Source organism: Pterocles gutturalis, unplaced genomic scaffold (assembly GCF_000699245.1).
Source record: "Pterocles gutturalis isolate BGI_N339 unplaced genomic scaffold, ASM69924v1 scaffold3838, whole genome shotgun sequence".
Taxonomy (NCBI): domain Eukaryota; kingdom Metazoa; phylum Chordata; class Aves; order Pterocliformes; family Pteroclidae; genus Pterocles; species Pterocles gutturalis.
Genome location: NW_010125292.1, coordinates 2754 through 26515, shown reverse-complemented (window position 1 = coordinate 26515; position 23762 = coordinate 2754). Strand labels below are relative to the sequence as shown.

The 23762-nt window shown below is 41.4% G+C and overlaps 1 protein-coding gene across 1 annotated transcript; it reads right to left on the bottom strand.

Moving 5' to 3' along the window:
• Positions 1–4974: 4974 nt before the first annotated feature.
• MCOLN2 (mucolipin 2) lies at positions 4975–23511 on the bottom strand. The gene is made up of 13 exons (XM_010078497.1): positions 23350–23511; positions 19936–20109; positions 16210–16354; positions 15599–15686; positions 15325–15421; positions 14778–14877; positions 14077–14192; positions 12539–12688; positions 11109–11210; positions 10879–11001; positions 8123–8329; positions 6574–6689; positions 4975–5278 (listed from the first exon to the last, which is right to left on the bottom strand). The coding sequence occupies exons 1-13, from the start codon at positions 23503–23505 to the stop codon at positions 5242–5244; spliced, it is 1611 nt and encodes a 536-aa protein (XP_010076799.1). The 5' UTR covers positions 23506–23511; the 3' UTR covers positions 4975–5241.
• Positions 23512–23762: the final 251 nt, after the last annotated feature.

Here is a 23762-nt window from a genome sequence, read left to right as displayed (position 1 = left end):
CCTCGGCCCGCCCCGCAGCGCGCAGAGAAGCGTCTCTGGCTGTGCTTGTTGTCTCCCGGTGCGAAGGTTTGGCTCCTCCAAGACGCGGCAGGGACGAGGCTCGCCAGCAAGAACTTCCAGTAACCCAGAGGGGCAGAAAGCTAAAAGGTGGTGGTACCTGAACAGCCCAGGAAGGGCCATCATCCTTCTCGTTTTGGGAAACAAAAGCAAACCCCAAGTAAGACAGCAGTGACTTCCAGGAGCAGATCAGGACAGTACAGGCAGGGGTACATGCCACTACCTTCTAGCATCACATGTAGCTTTTTTTTTTTTAAAACACGGTATAAAAAGCAAAGAACCACCTCACATCCAACACAGGGACAGAGAAACCTTGATGCTTGTGTCAGCTCCAAAGGGCAGGACCTAGCACATGCCACTTTGCTACAGAGAAACCCAACTCAAATGTAAGAGCATACAAGATGAAATTTATCGTGATCAGACAGATCTGACACATTACTACCTATCTGATTTATTTACTGAGACCAGGCATATATCCAAGGAGTACAGAGCTACTCATGGGTCCCCTCAGAGCTGGAGAACTGACAAAGGAAAGTCTCAGCAGAAAGTCTTTGCTCCACTTGTCAGAAATCCTGGATTACAGCACAAAACCTAGACAGAGCATTAAAGACTAGGTGGAGCCTTGCTTGTGAACATTATATATGAAATGCCAAACAGTCATCATTCCAGCAGTTTCCTCCTCTTTTATGCATAAATGGAAGGCCCCAAAACAAGAGTCCAAACTCTTATCCACCCTGTCCCCCTAACTTGAATGCTCACCTTGAAGATGGCTCAGGAAGCTTTCTTCTCCTCCTTCCTGCCCATTTCTTTCTCATCCAACCTTCTCACTGCCTTTCCACCCATTTCTTTCCTGCTTTTGTTAAGTCCTATAAGCAATTAGCAAAAGCTGCTTATTCCCAGGTAACAAGGCAACCAGAAGTAACAGCTTAATTTCAGAACACTTTATAAAAGCTTTTGCTCCAGCTCTGCTTCCATTACTGTGCATTATCTCCTGAGCAGTTGGAGTGGGACCACTTATCAGTCAGCAACTGCATTCAAACCTGTATAAAGGCACAGAATGAAGAGTCAACATATGCCAGATTTCCTGTTAAATTCAGCCTCTGTGGAACAGAGAGCCAATGAGAAGCTCTAGCAATTGTCTCTTATCTTTTTTCCAAGAGAAAAAAAAAAAAACCCACACCAAACAGATAGTGAAGACATAAATTGGTTTCTACAATATATTAGTGACCTGCTCTAGTAATAGTAGGGCTGAAGAAGTCTAGCTAGCAAGCAGCTCATATGTCTTAAAAAAACCTCAATACTAGATAAGAAAGTTTTATTATTCCATTACACCAAAACAGATAGTGAAGACATAAATTGGTTTCTACAATATATTAGTGACCTGCTCTAGTAACAGTAGGGCTGAAGAAGTCTAGCTAGCAAGCAGCTCATATGACTTAAAAAAACTCAATACTAGATAAGAAAGTTTTATGATTCCATTATAGAAATTCAGTCTCAAAATCAGTAAGAATTGTAAGTATTCTTTATTTATTACTTATTTTGGTTGATGATACCATCCCTCATGCCCTGAGGATTCTCTCACAAACAAGTATTTATCTGAGCAAAGGCTTTGGCAAGTCACACTCAGCATCCTACTAAATTGGAAAGAACCAGTTTCAGTCAGAGCTGAGGGGCTCCTGCACCACGGCTCACAGTGCCAAGGGCACCAGACACACCTCACCTGCTTTAGGGAAGAGAGGCAGTAGATCCCAGAACGTCTGGGTCTATCACACTGTTCATAAAACAGTAAGTACCTCCACAAGATGCTATCCTATGTCAGACAGCACTGCAAAATGATTGGACATTAAAAAAACAAATCAAAGCCCAAGGACTTACCCTGCTGCAGTCAGGTGTTGGCAGTTCAGAGGCATTGGCAACAACATCTCAGAATCACAAGAGATGCACAACTCACACTCAGGCGAGAGCCCTTGGAAGCACATATTGCCCAACATCTTTGTATGCCCCATCAAGGCAATACATACTGAAACACATTATGTAGCCAATTATCTACTAACATACCATTAATTACCTGCTTTTTCTAGGTTCAAGTCTCTAACCTACAATTTCTGCAAGCACTGGTAGGTGAATAAAGAAAAAACAATTCATTTTCTGATGGATTTTGGTCTCCTTTACTAGGGAACTGTTTGATTTAGAAAGAGACATTCCAGAAAGCTAACAGTAAAACAGCAGCAAATATGGAAAACAGCAGCATCTTACACATAACAAAGTCAAGATTGCATCATGTACTGGCAAAGAAACTCTGCCAGCTATCAGTGAATGCTGATCACTTCTGCAGTCTGCAGAAGAGGACTTTGATTACCCAGGGCCTCAAAGCAGAAACCGGAAAACTAACATTGACCCCCCCAACAAGTTCTATACACAAAAAATTGACTCTTCTGTCCTACTGGAAGACAGTAATCCTCTGTTCTAGATCATACAATTAGCACCTGTTTGATGAAAAGACAAATAGAGAAAAATTTTGCTAACAGAGTGAAGTCTCAGTTAGTGGTAGCAATTTAGCTTCTATCCACAGGCTGTAGTGATAGCTGAGGCTGCAGCAAGGCATTGCTCAGACTGGGATGGCCAGAAGATTCTCTGTTCCAAAGACATTTCAGCAAGAGAAGCCTTAAAATTTGCAGAGCCTGAACACATGGAAATACTGACAAGAAAACCATCTCTTCTAGACATCCAGCTGTAGCCCAAGGAAGACAAAATGGCATTCATTTCCAAAAACAACAACAACAAAATACTCACTGTCAGGAAGGCAAATCCTAGGGGGGAAAGATTTGAACAGCACATCTTTACAGACTTCAGTCACTACTGTCCCACCTGATGGCCAGAAACACTGCTGGAGAAGCTGCAGCTAGCCTCTCTCCATTAAACATCCCAGAGGAGATGTAGATAATGAAGACAGACCTATTTTTTAAAAAAGTTTTTCAACCTACCAAAAAAGGTGTGAATCCAGCACTGTTTTTTTTTCCCCACTTTCCAGTTTCTCAGATGGAAAGAAAACACAACCAACCAAAAAACCCAACACACACAAAAACCCACCCACCACACGCACAAAAGCCAAAAAAGAAAAATAAACAATGAAAAAGAAGAGTCTGGTCTATTTTTCTGCTGTCCTTTAGGAAAATATTTATTCACATTTAATCCAAGAATCAATTATTTTCTCTGTTGCCTTTCATATCAAGTTCAGGCCAGTCTACACAACCACCAAATGTTGCATCTTCACAGGTTGGAGGTGATTACTGCTGAGAAGGTTACATCTACATGAGATTCTTTTAACATCTGCCCATTGCAGGCTTCATAGGAGCGCTGCTGAAGGCATCCTGAAGGTCTCAGCGAGATGATACTGTGAACTTTTAATACCTCTGCTCAAGGGCAGCAAGTCAGGCTTTCACATCTAGGGCTACAGGTAAAAATGCAGTCCCATTAACAAGAACACACACTTTGGACAACGCTGTTAGCAAGCCCTTCCTCTTTCAACAGTTCAGTTTTTGTTCTCCTGACTTCCTGGCAGCAGGTTCTAGTTACCTTCTGACCATTATTTTCCTACATTATCATTACCTGCTATCAAAGACACCTGGCCGCTCTGAGACCCTTCTTCATGCCAGATTTCAGGGCGAAGGGACGCAGTATTTTGAGAAGTCTTCTCTACAGCTTTCAGTACATCAGGATTTTGTTCAAGTTTTACCAGTATCATTTACTTCTTACCTCAAACTAAGCTGCCCCTCACCTTACTCACAGAAGTGCAGCATTTCAGATTGCCTTTGCTATTTGAAACACCAACAAGCCAGAACTCGCTGGGTCCACCATTAAGAACACATATCAAGACCAAGTCCTAGCCAGCACACTCTGAAGTGAACATCATCTGCTACAGACAGTTTGCTTTTAGGGAGCAGATAGCCCCATTCAGACAAACCGGAGCATCTAATAACATAGTCCACTCACCCCAGGGACAGTCAGTGCCAATGAGTTTTCAGAAGCACCCAGAAACACCAATGCAGTAGTCTGCTGGAAGTGCTTTAAAGCTACAGAGAGTGCTCTGTTCTCACTGAAAAAGTTTATAAAGATCAAGGGGAAATAATACAGTACTGTACAGATGACCATCCCAAAGACACCTAGAAAATCACCTGAACAAACCAACTGCCTGGCTCAGCTGTTACATTTTTTCTTCCAATTAACATGTGCTTGAAGTAGAATTCATTAGGCAAGTCAACTCCATGGCACTGTTTTTGCCTGAATTTGTCCTCCAGGTTGTGGCAACACAACAGTGCAATACTATTAAAAACAAACAAACAAACAAAAAAAAAACCAAGCAATAATCTTTTCATCACCCTTCACATGATGCTTGCCATGGAAGTTTCCAACCAAGCAAAAAAAGAGTATTTCCCGACACCTAAAGTAGTAAGTTTAATCTGGACACAGTACACATCAAATATTGTGGGTATAATAGAAAAAGCCTCACAGCCAAAAAAACCCAAAACGAAACAAAAAAACCCCCACTTTTGTTTTTAGTAAAGCTTTTGAAGAAAAGACTGATCTATAAATGGTTTGCATTAAAATGGTATACAAGAGGGAGAACAGCAATTATTTTGCACTTTTGGGCAGCTTTGTCATTTTATATAAATTTATTTCAAGGAAATGAATTGTGCCAAGTAGAAATTACAGGCTGAACCCATCACTTCAAGTGAAAAACTCCTCCTTTCTCCTTGACTACCTTTTATTTAATACTTTTTAACATGGAATTATTTTTTTAAAATTATTTTAATATAATTCTTTTTCTTATTAACAACAGTTGGTTCAGAGCCACTTTCCATCCTCCTAGAGGTGATTAGCAAACAGAGCTCCCATGGACACTGCTCAATGATCAGCCTTCTTTAACGTGACAGAACTTGGGGCAAGAATACAGAGTTCTTCGCAGCTCTCCTCCAGATACAGCTTCTGGGCCCTCCTTCTGGTCAGCCAGCCGATGTCACATTTGCAGCTTTTCTTTCCCCAACACCTTAATCAGGTAAGATTAGTCTGTTCACAACAAGGCACGTCCAGATAGTGTGTTTCATTGCAATTTGGAGAATTATTCTTCTCCATACAACTATGCTTTGTTTGCATATATTAATGGTGAATTTCAATGCATAATCATCAATTAATAAGTATCAAGTTGTCATCACTCTGTTGTCTGCAAAAGAAAAAATTCACAATTTCTCATTCGGCAGGAAACGCAATTGGAAGCATTTACCCACACAGAACCAAGCTGAGTTTTGATCTGTTCTATGCTCTCCCATTTCAGCATACAGCTCCAACACCTGCACTGGGACAATCAAGCAGAAACTGCTATAGTAGCAAAAGCTCTAGATTTGCGCTCCAGCTACCATTGCAGCTACCAGCACACCATGCAGCATATTACAGTAAAGCATATTTATTATGCTCAAGCAGACAAAAATCTCTTATCCTGCACAACAACTTCGATGTGAAACAAAGCTGTATCTGGCTGGAGTCCTTATTAACTAGGTGGCTTTCAAGTTTCCCCAGCAACTGCTGGGATACCTGCCCATCATCATCTCACATGGTCTTTTCTGGCTATGAGGTTTCCAGCTGCCAGAGTACATCAAAAGTATAAAGTTGCGTTTCACAAAAGCCTCAGTATAAAAGTAGACTAGTATCCTACTGCTAAAATAGGATTTGTTATACCAGTCAGGATTAGAACAGGCATTCACATTCAGCTCTATTCCTTCTCCCATAGCCTGGCCTCCTTGCACAGTGCCCATGACCACACTGTGCACAAGCCTGAATTCTCCCAGACTGCCTGCAGACAGCAACAAGATCCCTTCTCTCTTCATCAGGGATCCAGAGGTGCATCAAGTTTCCTCAAAAACAGAATTCAAAGAATAAACTTTCTGACCAGCAAGCACCAGGTGAGATGTTCATCTCTCATCAACACCAGCTTAAAAAAGACCACTGCCAAGACCTCAAAAGGCTCAAGTCTGGTGGCAACCAGACATTTACAAGCATGTCTCCAATATTCTAACATATGGTATTGAACCAGTTTGATTAAGTACTGGTCCATGGCTGAATCACATTCTCTTGCTCTCTGCTACTACTCCCAGCCTAACAGAAAAACTTTTTAGAAACAGAAGACTTGTAAAACCTTAAGCAGCAGAGAATTAGTTTCTCCTGACTCCTTGGCAGTTCCATGTTATACTCTCCAGTCATCATCAACTTCCACCGGTTTCTGCATGGTAGTTTTCATACGAGCAGAACACTTAAAACATGCATTTAAGCTCAGAATTGCCACCCCTGCACCATCAGCAGACTAAAGATCTAACACCAAGTAAAGCACAAGAGGAGCAACAGTGTCCAAATATTCCACGGGCTAAATTCTGGACACTCCAGCATTTGTGAAACAGCACTTTGCATGAGAACCTAACTGGTGTATTTCTGAGAAAAAACATTCATTGAAAACACCCTACTGACCTCCTACAGCAGCAGATGAATGGCATGGAAGTCTCTTCTTTTCTGTAACCAACACTGCCATGGTCTTTTAGAAATTCATGTAAATCTGTTACTGGAAAGCCACTTTGCTGGTATTTCTGAAAGATAAAACATTTTATTTACAACACATGAGAAGTTACTGGGCACTAAATGTTCTAAAATTTCCTCTGGAGTATGATAGCCAAAACCAGACTGTTTGGTTCGATTGTTCAGTATTGCTGCAGGTAGAAAAAAATACAATTCCATCCTAGAAACACCACACATGTAGTTGGTGGTACAAAGTAATTAATGTAAGGGACATAAAACCCATATTATTCAGATTCTCTTACACGTTATTGGCTGTCCATAAAACCAAGTAAGCGATCTCAAGTCATACTGGCATTGACTCTCCTTTCTTCGCATTGGCTGCTGTGCTCACTGAGAGTGCCCTGGGCTCATTTTCCCTGGGAATCCCAATGCTGGATTTGAAGGGCCCTAACGTGGATATTCAGCATTGCCATGCTGAGGAAATCCTCTGCAAAACACCAGTTCAGCACACTGAAACGGCTCCCCATTGAGCCACATAAAGTGCTCAAAGGGAAAAGTAACAGTCAAACACTGTTTTGCAGGTCAGTGCAAATAAAGTCAGAAGCACAGAAGGTTAAGTTGTATTCGAGATGCTTAGGAAGTGGAGCTCTTGCTCAGTCTGGAAGCTGTCACACTAGCATTATTCTGCTGGCCTGTTTATTCTACACTAAGACAAGAGAGGGACAAGAGCTAGAGAGTATGATCCACATTGCCCTCCCCCTAGTTACTGCAGCTACCAGGAGCACAAAGGGGAGACAGCACTAGAGATCAAGAAAAAAAAAAAGGTAATCACCAAAAACGCTACCAGGAGCACAAAGGGGAGACAGCACCAGAGATCAAGAAAAAAAAAGGTAATCACCAAAAACTTTGTTTCAGTTTCAGTCAGTTGATACTGGAAACGGATTGTGCAGTTTTAACCTGAAGGAGAAGTAGTGGGTCTTTCATAACACATTTCCTTTTAACCACACATTTCCAAGCAGCACATTAAGCAAGCCTGGACACCTAAATGAGTTTAGTTATCTGCTTAGCCCTTGCCACACTCCTGCCAAGGGGATATTCTCTGAAATGTCAGCAAACCCTTCCTGACCTCAGCTTCTTGAGCTACAAAAAGCAGCATTCACTCCAAACTAGACTTCTCCAGCTCTGTGTAACTGGACTTGAAAATTGACTCTTCCTACTCATCCTTCCACTTATGTTTCCATTAGCTGTTACCATTTTGGAGCCAGTTGAAGCAGCAGGAAATACAAAACAGGGACACACGCTAAGGATGATTTTCTAAAGCACTTATTGCTTAGTCATTTGGATGACTACCCAGTCATCCTCCCAATTTCAACACAGACGAAGCTAAAAGATTTTAATAGTCTGATCAGTTATCATAATTAATGCTGTATAGTATGGTGTTGAGTGATTAACAAGAATGAACACAAAACTGATTACAAGTGTAACAGAAAAAAGAATATTTTACCTTTATGGTGTCATATGAGTCAGTAATGAGTGCAATAAAAAGGCTGAGGATCATGTATATAAACAGACTAATGAAGGAGTACAGATACAACCGACTGAACACCCACACCAGTGTGCTCTTCTGCTGGATTTGAGCAAATGTTGCAAACATGTCATCACCGTTGACCAAAGAAAACAGACACTCAGCCACTGTGTTCAGATCTTCAAACTAGAAAATAATGAGTACAAATTATTAATAGATTTGAAGATCAATCAGACAGATCAAAGGGAAAGTAAAAAGTGTTATTAAAAAAAAAAAAGTATTTTTTTTCGTGTTTTACTCATAGCAGAAGAAAAAAGACAACCCCATCAATCAACTGCTACCACACTTTCTTTCCTGCACATTCAGACCAAAACATACATGTCAGTAACAGAACTGTGTAGAAGTATAAACTTGGATAAGCATTATATATGGACATAATAAACAAGATTTATCATCAAGAAATAAACTTGTGATGCTCAGCAGACAAAACAGCCAGTAACTGACCAGCACAGAAACTAAGTTTTAAACTATTTTAGACCTGCAAGAAAATATTATTCCATTAACCAAAGCTAGATAGAGTGATTACACTGAATCTATACAGTAAATCAGTGGTAGTATGCTGGGAACAGAATCCACATCCTCTGGTTTCCCAGCTCTGCATCATTACTGAAGTATGGGTAATTAATCAATATTGTATTAAGTCAGAGATAGCATATAGCCTCCAGAGCTCAAATCGTCTAAACTAGATTTGTCTTGCAATAACAAGTCAGTCAAAAACACCTGTCAGTCAAAAAATTCAAAAAACCCTCTGAGCTGTAGGTATAAGCTATAGCTGTATTGTGAAGCTGCTAAGCATACCCTGGACAAAAATCACAGTTTCATTTCAAGGACATCCTCTTAAATTCCTGACTCCATCTCCCCAGGCTGGAACATGCCCTGAGGCTAAATTCCACTCAGACGGGTAAGCACACTCCCCTCTCTTGCTTTGCCCCTCCAAATTACTGCATATGTTAACTATACTTTACTGGACAATATGAATTAATGCACAGTGTTTTAATGTAGCTATTATCAATGAAGTAACATGACTACATCCACTTGAATTGCAGTCCTGTATTGAAAACAAGATGTCAAGAGGCACATGCTTGTAAGGAGAACAAACTGTTGCACAGGAACAGCAGGTCTGGTTTTACCTATGGCTTATTATTATTATTACTACTCTTTATTTTTAAAGCCATTATGGGACCCAGAAGCACACTATTTGGGAAGCAGCAGGGCATGGTACAGGTAATTCTTGAGCAACCCACGAGTTTTGATGCACTGGCACAGAGAGACCTGCTAAGGACTGCTCACCTATAAACCCCTGGATTGACACAACACAAAATGCAGGATTCCCACTCCTCCTCTGGCTGTAGTAGCAGAAGGACAACCAACATACATATTTCTACATGTTTGAGCATAAGGAGCTCTCTCCTGTGCACTGGCACAGCAGGGAGGGCTCTGGCTGGCGCAGCAGGAGAGCCCTGGCAGCCAGCCCCATGGCGCGCCGGCGCTGCACAGTGCCACGCTGCCTTCCCGTGGCGTACTGGGGAACCGCCGGGAACAGGAAACCCCACACACACACTCACAGTTGCTTTCCTTGACACTGATCTGTGATATTTAGCAACAGGCAACATTTTCATAGATAAGCATACTATCGACTACACCTCCTTTTGCTCAGAGAATTACTGTTCTTGCTGCAGGGAAGCTACAACAGTATTTATGCTGTGCCTGTTACTGAGCCTCTAGTATGACTGAGGATCCCACAGCATCCAGCACTCCAGAGGAATGTATTGTCATCAACTTAAAATATGCACAGACTGAATACCTACATTTCTCAAAGGAGAGATTTACATTATGTTAGAGGAATCCGAGCTGAAGCAAGCACTGCAGCATGTGTTTCTGTTACACTGTATACTGTGTGTAACCAGAAATCAAGAATGAGAAGTCATACATTTGTTACTGACTAATGGACATCTAGAATTTACCACAACAGGAATCCACCTTTTTTCAAACTGTCACATAGAGCATCTGCCAAGAAAATAACAAAACAAGCTTTGTGACTGTTTTTGCTTGTGTTTTGGAATATACACAGCCTTACTGCTGTACCCATGTTTCAGACAAGACAACATACCAGGCACACACTTGGATATCAACCATAAAAAAAAACCCAAACAAAAACCCCACAACACATCACACACAGGAAGCAAATTAAACAAGACAACCACTCATCCACCCACTTATGAGTCAAGGTTTAGGAGGTGAAGTTACACGGCACAGGAAAGATTTGGAAAAACAAAGTCACAGTCAAGGAGGTTCCCAGAAATCGTAACAGTGAACTAGTGCCTCTTTAACCCAACTGAACTGGGATTGCCAGAAGAGGGCGAAAGAGATACCAGACCAATTTACCTCTAGTCCCCAGCCAGCCATTGCCTGGATAAACCAGACACTCATCACAAACACAGCCTTGCATTTCCGATTACATTGAGTTCACGCACACAGTGAAAGCAAGAATACAGTTATTTTGTTAAACGGAACAGGCAGCTGGAGGTACATGTGGAAGGAGAAACACTCCTGTGTTCATGTTACAGCTTTTAAACAAAAACATAAATTCAAGACCTATTTCTGTTTTGTAACTAGGAACTACACACACGCACACAGATATTCACACATCATTAGACTAGAAAAGGAGTACATACTTTTTCATGATAGGGTCCCAAGACAATCCAACCACAGAAAGTGTATCCAAGATAAATCATCCCAGCACAACAACAAAACCTTAGCACTTTGGGCAATGATGCCTGCATAGTTAAAATAAGCACCTACATGTCAGGGTGGAAAAAAGAACGGGAAAAAGCCACAAGTTAGAGGGACCTGAATAAGAGTGACAAATATGCATTAATTGTTGAATATTTGATTCCTGCCTTACATTGTAGGTTTGAAAATATCCCAGGTATCTGATGACTCCAACCCAGACAAACAAAGTTGATGTTCCAAGTAAAATGCTGCAGACGTCATAACTTGTGAGGTTCTGAGGGATCCAAACAGAGCAGGTGGTAAAGTTACAAAGTGGTAGGTATGTCAGCGTGACAGCTAAGCAAGTTCCAGCAGTTCAAACAGAGCAGGGCAGTCCAATATTGAAAGGATGTTGCTACATGACAAAAATCAGACTAAAAAGTGAACTGCAGTTACTCAGTGAGATCACCCAAATGCAATAGGGCAACAAATGAAAGCTCATCTATGCTGATATTCTTGTAGTGTTGCATGAAGAACTAAAGGCTTTACCTTGGTTACGAGAGTCTTAAGATTGAATATCTTGAAATTTTTGTTTAAAAAAAAAGGTAATATATGCTACTGTTAGGCAAACAAGCTCTTGACAGCTATTTAGTAAAACATGAGCCATCATTTAAATGAAAAGTGAGCCTCAGGGCTACAGCCCTTTCCATGCTACATGCATTTACACCTCTGAATAGGCTGCCAGCTGTTCAGAGCCTGAACATCATCTTTACTATCCATGAAGTTTATACCAGTTCTACTTGCATTTTACTTTAGAGGGCTACAACTGGTTGCAATAAGCATGAGATACCCATCTACCCTCATCCTCCCACCTTGCCACACAGCTGGAGGCTCTCAAGTGCTTCCTCTGAAGGCCACTCTGGACACCTGCCCTTTGAGCCTCAGTACACATGAAGCAGGAGCAGCACACTACCTACCCTCTTTTTCCCAGAATACAGTTTTGTAAACACATGAATTGTTGACATACAACTCTATTGAAGAAAAAAAGACCCCAATGAAACAAACAAAACAAACCAAAAACCCCCCTGAAGAGATGCCAGCTGGACAAAGCACGTTGATTTCAGCAAGCCCAGACTGGGAGGTCAAGGACTAGCAGGTGACACTATGCCCGTAGTTCAGACAGGCCAGGAAAGCAAGCTGTAACAACCACGTTTCTAGTCCCACAAGCCACTGAGAACCGCATTTTATCCAAGGGGATGACTCTTGATTTCCCTGTACGATATGTACTATACTACTTTTTACAGAAAAAACACACAACCCAAACTGTGGAGTTTTTTGTTAGGAACTGTCTACCCACAGGTCCTATACCAAGGATTAGGGGACTTCACACTATAAAAATAACATGTTTAAATAACTTACGTGGTCTTACTGAAAGACTTTGGGGGAAAAGGACTGAAACCAATTATTAGTCAAAATAGCACTAGGAAATGAAGAAATAAGAACTATCAAAAGTAAACAAGATGACCAGTGACTATTATAGCTCAGCTTTTTTTGTCCCCAAGTTAAAACACATTACACAGTTGTAACAAGACTAGTATTTTATCCTAAGTATTAAGCTCTCACCTTGGCTTTTATTTCCATTTTTAGGATTGACCCAATGATTGTCATCACATCACTGATAATTACCAGGACATACCATCCATTTATGAATTCCAAGCGATCAGCATGACAGACATGGCGCTTATATTTCTCCCAGAAGAAGTTCACAAATCTCTATTGACAAGCATTTAGATGTTTCGTTACAGGTCACCTTAGATTAAAAATACGTACAGATGCTCCAGTAGTGTAGCAATGCTCAAGTTTCACACACCCCCTTTTCCAATAGTATTTGCTGGAATAATAGCTTAAAACTAATTCTCAGTATCAACAGAAATAAATAGGAAAAAAAACTAAGATTAGTTTAGGCCAGTGAAGAGCAACTTTCCAGAGAACAGCTGACTTCATAACCAATCCCCACTAGCCTAACCATGGCTTGTTACCTCCTCCTGAACCCCCTTCATAAAAGGTTTCTATCTACATCCAACATAGCAAGGACACCCAACTAAAGGAGTGAAAAAGAGAATTAATAACTCAAATACAACTACAAGGCAAGAGCTCTTATTTCCAATAGAGCTTACAATATCACTTCCTACACCCAACACTGCCTATCTGCTTTCACTTGCTCTTTTTGCTCATGAATAAATGCTGATGTCCCTATTCCTGACAGCAGTTTGACAATGCCTTTTCTGAATTGTGTCCTCTTCACCCTTGTCTTGTTTACAAGCTACAAAAAGGATATAATGAACATGATAAGTATCTGTGCTTTCACATCCTACCTATCCTCTTCTTACAACTCTCATAAGCTACATGCTTGCAAAGTTTGTACCAATCAATGGTTATAAGTTGGCACATCTCAGAGCCCAGCTAGTGTTTCTGCAGCAGTATTTGGACCAGAAGAGCTGAGTCCGCTTACATGAAGCTCTGCAAGCAGCTTGAGATGAAGTCAGACAGGGCTAGTCTCATTCTGCAAAGGAGGGTAAGCAGGGAAGAAAGTGACAGCAGACGGTGATCAGGGATTGTGGAAAGAGAAGAAGGAAAGAAGAACTGAAAAAGAGTGGTTCCAGCCCCAGAAAGACCAAAGAATCCAAACAGAGTTAGACTATATGCTATGCTTTACATTTTCTCCAGTTAGAGCTGGCTTTGAGGGATGTTCATTAAAGCATTAATTTACAACAAGACCTCTATGGGATTCTACTCTGAAGCCAGGGAAAGAAGAATTCATGTTTTGATGGTGCAGGATGTGTTCGGCTGTTAGCAGCACAAAGACTCAGGTTTTTTTGCATAAAATCCTGGACAAAAAAAAAGTCTCCTTCTTTTGCCCTGGAGAGATACAACAAAATACTTTCTATTACAGCACTACACAAACAAAAGTAAAAACCCATTCATCTAGCAACTTTTTATCATACACATCTACACATCCTTTCTAGACATACAGATACAGTAAGAGAGCAACATCCTGCAACAGATATACTACCCCAATATTTCAACACGTACCACTTGACAAGACTAGCAGCAAACAAGACAGACAAAATAAGCATTGAGATTATAAGCACTGTACTTACTTTTTGTAGTCTCAAGGCAAGAACAATGGATCGTGTGCAGAGGATGAGAGAAGCAAAGCAACTTAAAATGACAAAGCCATCAAAGACTAGAATATACTGAGTGTTTTTCTGGAGAACTGTAAAGAGTCAAAGGAAGAAGTTTTAGGCTTTCCACATCTCTGAGCACAAGCTGTTAAAAAATGTCACATATTTTGCATCTAAACACTCTCATCCCATAAATAGATAGGTTATAAGAAATATTCTTTCTGCAACTATGGAGATTGAGCCACAAGAGTGAAAAGCATGTTCAAGTTCTTCAAAATAAAACCAAAAATGGGCATATTAATACAAGTTTCCCCTTTTTGTACTAAGTTCATCTGTCCATCTATGATCCAACACTATTACAACTACATGGGGTAGAAAAAATGCAGGCTTTGGCCCATACCAACATAATTAAATTAAAACCAAACAACAATATCCCACCTCGTTTCTCACTCCATGACCTGCAATCAGAAACTTGTTTGACTTTCTGTACTACTGTATTCTTTTCATCCACAGGTTTATTAGCCATCACATGAACCCAAATCAGGTGTTTTCCTTGGCTTTCTCATATAAATTGATGAACAAGATGGGGAATGCCTTGCTAGACACTAACAGAGCAGGGGAAATTATGGGAGATGGGCAACACTGCTATCGTGCAAACACATGTGTACCATACTTACCAGAGCCAAATATGTGCCAATCTTTACATTCTTGAATGTCAGTGTCACTATCAAAATAGATTTTGATTTTTCCACTGTGGGCTCTATTATTGAAAGTTATCTGGAAATACAAAAGTATGTCAGAAACAAGACTAAGAAAATTTTATTCCATAAGAAAAAAAACTTTGGTAAGTGCTTTGACATAATATGCATTAATATTTGTTGGTCAGGTAAGCTTTAAGAAAGCTGTCCCTGTAAGTGCTAGTGTAGATATAATTTGAGAACATGTCACATATAGCATAAAAAGCAGTATTTCAAGAAGCCAAAAGACAAAGTTTAACCTTTAGAAGAATAACAATTATTTATCTCCTTCTCAGGTTATGAAGTTACCAGCTGGAATACGATACAAAATAATATTGTCCCATGGCAACACCATTTCAGCAATCTTTGGGAAGGAGGGGTAAGGGCCAGGACATGCTCAACTGCTTTTCCCTTACAGTCTAAATACAGGGATGACGACTACCCCTTAGCTTAAGCTCTGGAAGTGCCATACCCCATACTCACTTACAGTATTTTGAAATGCATAGCAGTCAGGCAATTCACGGGCATGGATTGTCTGTAGAGCAATGCCTTTCAGCTTGAAGGAGATTTCAACCTGTATAAGCCTGAATGTTTTAAACAGAGTATAAACACATATATAAATACACAAAAAATATACATATATATAAACACACAAAAATAGATAAACATACACAAAGCAAGGAAACTGCGCAACTCAGAATCTAACATATTCATATGAAAGGACAAGTTAAAAATATAAAAAATTCCCACCACTGCTTTACCTGTAAAATTCAAGATTGAAAAAAGAGGAGTTCAGCTTCAGTTCAGCCTTCTTACCAGCTAGCTCCTGTGGCTTAAAAAAGATACATTCTGGGAGGAGAAGAGGAAAAGCTGTAATTTTAAAAACTTCACATAGAAAGCAACATAAAACTGAGATAACCAGGTTGAATGGCAAATCCTAGTCTTAGGCAAAATGTTAATTTTGAGCAAATCTATCCACAGAAAGCCCCAGCTAGTGGGATCAGAAGCAGGTTCATGTAGTAAAGCTTGAGACACTAACAGCAAGGATTCAGCTCTGAGAGGTGGTAAGGACATCCACCCACTGAAGGTACAGACTGACCATCCAGAATTCTGTATTTGAACTTTCTGCATGGTGGGTGGGGGAAACAAAAAAACAAACCACAAACCCACTAATGCAGCAGCTGAAAAGAGCTTCCTACAGTCTACAGTTGCCATTTCTAGGCAGGTACCAAAAACCAAGAGGGAAACAGGCAAAAGGCATGTTATGTTCCTGTGATTGCCACACAAAAAGCTATTGGTTTTAAACTTTACTGATTTAGCATCAGAAGATAAGCACTCCACAGCAAGGCATTTTAATACAACAACACCATACCTGTTTCAGTAGAAACATCTATATTCAGTGTATCATTGGAAGGAAGCATCGTGCCTTTCTTGTACTGCTGTTTACAGATTTTTAAACCTGATCCTTCATGTTCATAACCAAGCGCCCCCAAGGATATGTTCTTTAATTGGCTGTACTAGTTTAAAAACAAAACAGAAGCAGAAGTTAGTGATAGTTGTCTTTCTTGCATTAGATAGTAACTTGCAATCTCAAAGTTATATATATCAATATAGCTTTTTATATTAAAAAAACACCAAAAAGTCTCTGCTTTCACATAAAGTCTGCAAATTGAGAGTGGATATCTCATGGGAAGCTAAGAGGGTTGCTGGCCTCTAATTAGTAGTGATTTGCACCCTGGGGACATGGTGACTGGGAGCCCCAGACCTACTGGGCTGCCTGCAAATGACTGCCTGTGTGCCAGACAGCAAGCCAGCAGCCAGCTTTTAATTACATGCCTCGCAGTGCCTTCAATGTAGTATTGCTGCTAACCACACACACTCCAGGGATATCTTATGTATTTATCTCATGAAGGTGTTAGCTTTCACACCACTTGAAACTTGATTGCTTTACATACAATCCAAGTCACAGCTCTTATCAAATCCACCCAAAGAGCAAAACCAAAGCTGCTCCCTGTGCAACTATGGAAAAGGGAAGCCACATGTTTGCTATATAACCAGCAACCAAGGAACATACATGGAGCCTGGGCAGCCTCCAAAAGTCATTTAACCCACCTGCTTTACATGAGCACAGAAGCAACAGAAAACATGCCTGTGAGGAGGGTACTTTCTTTCTCCACTTACTCCAAATACAGCATAAGTCACCTTCTTCATATGCAAGATATGCTTGAAAACAAGGACTAGAAGTGGAAGTGAACAAAGCTATGGCAAGCCCAGCACTGTCCGTTCATGGGTCAGCCCTGAGCACCACTGAAGAACTCCATTCAAGGCCAGTCCTCTCCTGACTTGCTTCCCACGCATCCTCTGTGTCTGCTGGAAGCGAGGTACATCTTCTGATCCGAGCCACACCTGCCAGCACTGCAGGAGTGAGGCAGAGCCTGGGGCACAGCTCCCACCACACATCTGGGCCCCTCAGATCAATGACTGCCTGTGCAGGCAGCTGCCAGCCAGCTCAGCTTCACATCCCCTGACACTGTCCAAGAGAAGCCGGACAGACCCCACAGGCCTTTGAGCCACCAGGCATAATCTAGTAATTCATTAGTTTTTATTGTCACCTCACCAAGCAAGAAGAGCTTGGGGCAGCACACAGCACTGCTCTGCAGGAAGCATTTCACTTCCCATGAGGCCTAAAGTAAGTAAACATGAGAAGTCACACAATACTTCCATTCCTTAAAATATTGCTCAGCTGGCTTTGATACAGGTTAGACCTCTTCCCCTTTAAATACAGATTTTGTTATTATGCATCATTCAGCATCATCCTATTTCCTCCTTCCTACGGGCATTATGGCCACTAGCCCATCTTGTGGGGTACAAAATCCCAGCAGTCGTTAACAACCACACGCTCCACGTCCAGAAGGAACTGCAACAGGAACTGCCACGCTTCCATCCGAAGCCCTGCCTCACAGTGCTGCTTTGAGTCCTCACAGCTGAGCTTGCAACAAGCTTAGATAGCTTAGGAGAAAAGCACAGCCTCCGTGCCCTGTCAGAACACTATCTTAACTCAAAGTAAGTGAGCCAAGTCTGACTAAGGCAAGTCAAGTGAGTGGAAAACAGTAGCTAGTCACAACTCCACATCCCTCTGAGGACAGCTCCAGATCACCGCATCCAAGAGCCCCTGCTCCGTCCACACGTGCTTTCAGGCTCTGCCCTCCTGACAGCGCAACACATGGCTCCAGATTACTCACACACTATTTTCAAACAACACTATGAAACAGGAAAAGCAAAATTCTTGTTTACAGATTTCTAGGCAGCCTCAGGCAGAACAGCCAACAGAACATCCTGGTCCTACAGACTCTGCCACAGGGCAAGCTACAACTGTAACAACTCCACACAGCTTCGTAACAGAAACTTCCAAACTGGACCCAGGAGACGAGTAAGGAAGAGCTGTGTACTCTTCCAAATGGAAAAGTATGTTTGGGGTTTTTTTGTTCTTGGTTTGTTTTGGGTTTTGGTTTTTTTTTCAAACTGAAAATATCCCAGTGGTACATTACAAGAAGCCTAAAATTCAGTTTGTACAACTCCAGTTTTGCTGTGCACATCTTCTGTAATATCATATTGTTCTGCTTGCCCAACCCCTGCAGCCCCCCTCCACCCCAATGACACATTTCAAATTAAAACTCAAAACAAAACTCCAGAACCTATGGCTTCTAGCTGCCCAACTCAAAATAAAAAAAACCTTGCTTAGGAGTCACCTGTCTTGGCTCTTCCTAGAATGCATCCTTTAAAAAAAAACACCACCCAAAAAAGCAATACCAGTCATACAGTTCACCTGGAGGCACACCTTGTGAAGTCTCACATGCAATTTAAAAAGTCTCAGAAACTCCATATGACACTAAAGAACCCAGATTACACAAATCTGATCTCCTTAAAGGATACATCTACATTTTACGACATACACATTTTTATGAAGAGACCTTTTTCTGATGCCTGTATCACACATTGGCTCATTCTCGAGGATATAAAGCTATTATTTCTCTACTTTCTTCTATCTGGACTTCACCTCAGCCTTAGCGCCTACAAAAGAAGGAAAGTGAGACGAAGCAAGCAAGGAAAGAAAAAAAAAAAAAGCCATTTATAGCAGAAACAGTAGCAATTTTGAGAGTTCAAAGGAAGACTGAGGAAACCATTCAACACCTATTTAACATACCAGGAGTCAGAGTTGTTGCCTTGTCCAGCACAGCAGAGAACATTTAACCTGCCGGTGGCTCTGCAGTAGCTCAGAGGGCACAGCTGAGGAGCAGCAAACCCCCAACAAGTGCCTGTTTAAGAAGGCTGTACTGCCTTTGCACCACCACAATTCCCAGATGCCTGCTGGGTATAACTGATGGCAGGGAAAACTGCTTTAAACCAAGTGTCAGAGATAATGTTCCAAGGTTCAGGAAAGTGAAAGGAGGTTTAAAGCCACTTTCTGTTCATCTCATCTGAACCATTTCTGGGCTTATCGTCATCCCCAACCATACGAGACATTTCATTTTCCACAGACCCTCTTTCATCTCATGACTTCTGAATGTATTAATACTCAATACAAATATATTTACTGAATTTTCATCCTAGATACATTCACTTTCCTCCCTCAATTGTTAAGGGACTGTTTTTAAAATACCCCAAACAGGGCAAGTGCCCCTGCATTCCTAGAAGCACCGTATTCCCCATTTTGAGGCCTCTGGCACTCAGCCACTCACTACAAAGCTGCAATTCAGTATAGCTGTAAGCACAAATTTTTTGAATACCATGCATAGGTATATTCAGGCCCATAGCTTTTCAAAGTAAGACCTAAACAAAGCTTCCAGTTCATGCAAGATGAGTGACTTTTCAAACTCTCTGGATTTCAGTACTACGCAGTAACTGAGTAAAATTTTGGTTTAGATTTGACTCTAAGAGACATCCACACACAAAATTCAGGACACCCCACCTAAGCTGATTTGCTGAAATATCAAAAGTTAAATCCAAGAATGCAGACAGAAAAAAACCAGAACCTCAGCAGAACCTTATAGTTATAGCTTCAGCTTTAACACTGTTCATTATAAACAAACACACTTACCTGATTAATAACATAAAAAATGCTATCATAAGCATCCTGTTGTGTATATATACTGCAGCTGTAGTCATCTTCATCAACTCCAGAATAGCCTTTCAGGAATAGGTGTTTAAAAGCAATAGTGTTTTCCTCTTTGAATGAAACCACCAACTGGTTACTTAAACCAAAAAAGATAAGCTGACAAGAGAAAAAACAAATTCAAATTTTGAACACTGGTCAAGTAGCAACATTTCAGAAACAGCTTTGAACTATAATAAATGCAAACCAGAAAGGTGCCTGTTGCTGTAACCCTGCTACAACAGAAGCAAAGAATCTGTTAATTAATGCATAAGATGACTAAAGCCAAGGTTGCCACATGCAGGGTAAGAGAAACAGAAATCAGTGTCTCCTACCATTTCTAAAATTTACAGCGCAGCTACTGAACAGACAGCTACATCACAGCAACCTTTCACACATCCCAGACCAACAGCTCTAACCTGAACTTGTCAAACTTTTGTTAAGGATGCAAACAGCAGAAGAGCTAACCTACCAGCACAGCCTGCTACCCCAGAGATGCCCTGCTTTAGCATGGGACAAATTCCAGCAGTTTCCTCCTACCTCTGGCATGGCACAGGATTAGAGCAAACTTATGTGGGACCCACAGCAACAAAAAGCATCACTTGTCTGACCCAGGTGCTGGTTAAGGAGGCTATAATCAGCAGCAGAGTTACTCCTCAGGATCTGTGTTGCCATGTGGATACTTCCATTCCCACCACCACCAAGGAAAATATATAAATGGAGCCTACAAGGTGAAATATATCAACAAGAGTTTCTTCACAAACATAGCAGCAGGAGGATGCCCCAGGCTCCAAACAGCTAACTCTTCATCCTAGTATTAAACTGCTTACTAACAGTAAATGTCAAGAGTTACTCCTCAGGATCTGTGTTGCCATGTGGATACTTCCATTCCCACCACCACCAAGGAAAATATATAAATGGAGCCTACAAGGTGAAATATATCAACAAGAGTTTCTTCACAAACATAGCAGCAGGAGGATGCCCCAGGCTCCAAACAGCTAACTCTTCATCCTAGTATTAAACTGCTTACTAACAGTAAATGTGAGAGTGTCTCATAACTGCATGGAGTTTCCAAGCCCCACCAGAAACTGGTAGAAGCAGGGAAGAAGCAGGAGTGAGAAACTGCAAGCAAAATAACTGTGAACTTAGAAATGCCCCAAATCGAACAGAGAGGCTCCACTAACATTCAAACTCCTTAATTCAAAACAATGGAAAATGGAAAGCACACCTATTTTTTCCCCCTTCGTTGGAGTATTTAATCTTTTGTCCTAGACAGTAATTGCTTAGATGTGGGCCAGGCTAAAAGAATGAATGCAGCAGGGCTATTTAGTGCAAGGCTGTTTGGTTGTACACCAACTTCATAGCCAGGATAGAGGAACGGGGATGCCAGCTCTGCCCAGTATATAGAGTCTTCAGAGTGACAACTAAATCTTCATACTTTTAGCCAACTTTTAAATGGACTCTTCATATTTTCCCTTGACTGCAAAAAAATCACTAACCAAGTGCTACAAATAAATCTGCAGCACTCTTGGTACCTCTAAAAAGTCAGGGATCTTCTAGTTGCAATACAGAAAGAAAACACTCAAGGGGGTTTCCTCAGGGGACTCCCTGGGGATTTCAGTACTGCGTTGGAGTCAAACTTACTCCCCGCACTGGGACAGCAGCCTCTTCTGCTTTTCAGCCAGGCACAGATACCCCAGCTGCTGCACACCACTGAAGAAGCTGGAACAAGTATGACTAAGAGGCTGGCATCTGGCAGAAGCAGCTAGAAGGTGGTTTAACTTATTCCTAGATGGTCCTCCAAGGGTCTTGCCCTCACTGTGAAATATAAACATGCTTGTTAAACCTCTCTGTTTACAATTAGCTCATGTTCAAGATGTACCTGCAGAGCAGCAACACATTTTCCTTCAGAAACTCTATTTTCCTTCTCCTGCTGATCACTTGCCTGGCATATGAGCAAGACCCAGGGCTGGTAAGAAAACTCTTATGCAGCAATCCAGAAAATCTTGTGACCTTTGAAAGCCAAGCAGCAGTGCACCATTTCTGCTCACAAAGGAGAGTGGCAGACTGGGACAGCAGACAAAAATTACACATTCAGTGTCTTCCAAGAGTAAGTCAGTAGGTCAGGACAGACTGAAAGTACTGAACCTTTTCAGAGCCACAAGAAGTTACATTTTGTCTCATTACTCACACACAAAGGTTAGTGCCCCGTCTCTGAAGAAAGGGCAATAACCCATGTCTGAGGGGCAGCTGCCATTAAATAACACGGGGCAGCCTTTCCTCTTCCCTTATGCCGTGCTCGCACCGCCCACCCTCTCCTCCCCCCCACACCTCAGTACACTCCCTGTTCTCAGTAGCTCTGTCACTGCAGGTAGCAATTGTGCCAGCACTAGCGTTAATAGCCTGTTTTAGCTGGGCTTGCCTCGACAGGCCAACCCATGCGGGCAGAGCTCAGGCAGCAGCAGAGGCAGAGGGGCAGCAGCCTGTGCCCACTGCAGCAGGGGACAGGGAGTGAGAGCAGTCAATGGACCGCAGGGGCACGTAAGCTGGGGTTACACTTCATTCTGGCGAGCAAGTCAAACACAAACCTGGAATCCTGCAACTCAGCATGTTTTCAGGAGTTGTATATTTAGCTGTACTTGCAAAAGGTCAGATATCAGAGTCCCACATTTCAAAGGTCCAGAAAAATAAATTCTACTTAATCCACATATCCTATTTTGCTTCCCTCAACCTCCAGTTACCATTTTCAGCAGACTGTAAAATAACCAATTACACTGTGATACCAGTGCAGTTTGAAAACCACCCTCTTTTTTGCCTCCACCTGTCCAGGTTCCCGACTGAAACACATCCTCTGATGGCAGAAGCAAGGGGCACGTCTGATTCCTGCAGCCCAGGCATCTCCATCATCACCAGAGACTGTAGCATTTTAACATTGAACATGTACATCTGAAGTTACTGACTAGATTTCAACAACTATCACTCCTGAAACAATCCAGTGAAACTATAATATACAGGAATGTAACAGGCAGCAGAACATGGAGCAGTGCTGTGACACTCGGCCTAATGACCATGCTGGATTGAGTGAGAAGGAAGAGTAACTTGTTTTAAAGTGTTATCTTAGAAACAGCAAAATACCTGGTCAAATACTGCCCCCAAAATCACCAGGAGGCTTTTGTAATTTAGTTTATGTTATTCTTGCCCCTCGACACAACTTTCACAGTATTTTTTCTTTCTGGACTGAAGCAGGAAGTTGAAGTCAGTAACAAATAGCCAGGGATGGCAAAGGCCCAGAAGCACAGAGCTGCTCCTCCTGTGCCTCACTGCTATGCTTTCTAAGAGTAAAAACAGAGGAAGGATTACCTGTGTAGTAACCATAAGTATCTTCAAAATCTGCAAAGCCAGCTTCCACGGTATTTGACATCTTGCTCTGTATTTTTCACATGGGTTCATGAAGTAAAACTTCAAATCCTCTTTCAGAGCTGTCTCTTTTAGATCTAAATCTGACTGAGCCATCATATGCCTGCCATAAACAATATGTTAATTAGAAACCAACAGAACACTTCAGCAGACAATTTCCTCATATTGCAGTTTCACCTGAAATTGCCACATGACATAAAAGGCTTGTGACATTTTCTGTTTGTTTTACAACAAAATGCAAGAAACATTTTCCTACAATCACATCATTAAAAATCATTCAGTCACACTAGATCATCAAAACACAACATTTAAACAACTATTTCTCAGGAAATAGACATTAAAGAAGATCTGTAATA

Coding starts and splice junctions, on each gene's coding strand:
- MCOLN2 (XM_010078497.1), bottom strand. CDS start 23,505: ATGATGGCTCAGTCAGATTTAGATCTAAAAGAGACAGCTCTGAAAGAG. Junction 15,422..15,598: donor TTCAATCTTGAATTTTACAG/GTAAAGCAGTGG, acceptor TAAAACATTCAG/GCTTATACAGGTTGAAATCT. Junction 14,193..14,777: donor TTGGCACATATTTGGCTCTG/GTAAGTATGGTA, acceptor GACTCTTTACAG/TTCTCCAGAAAAACACTCAG.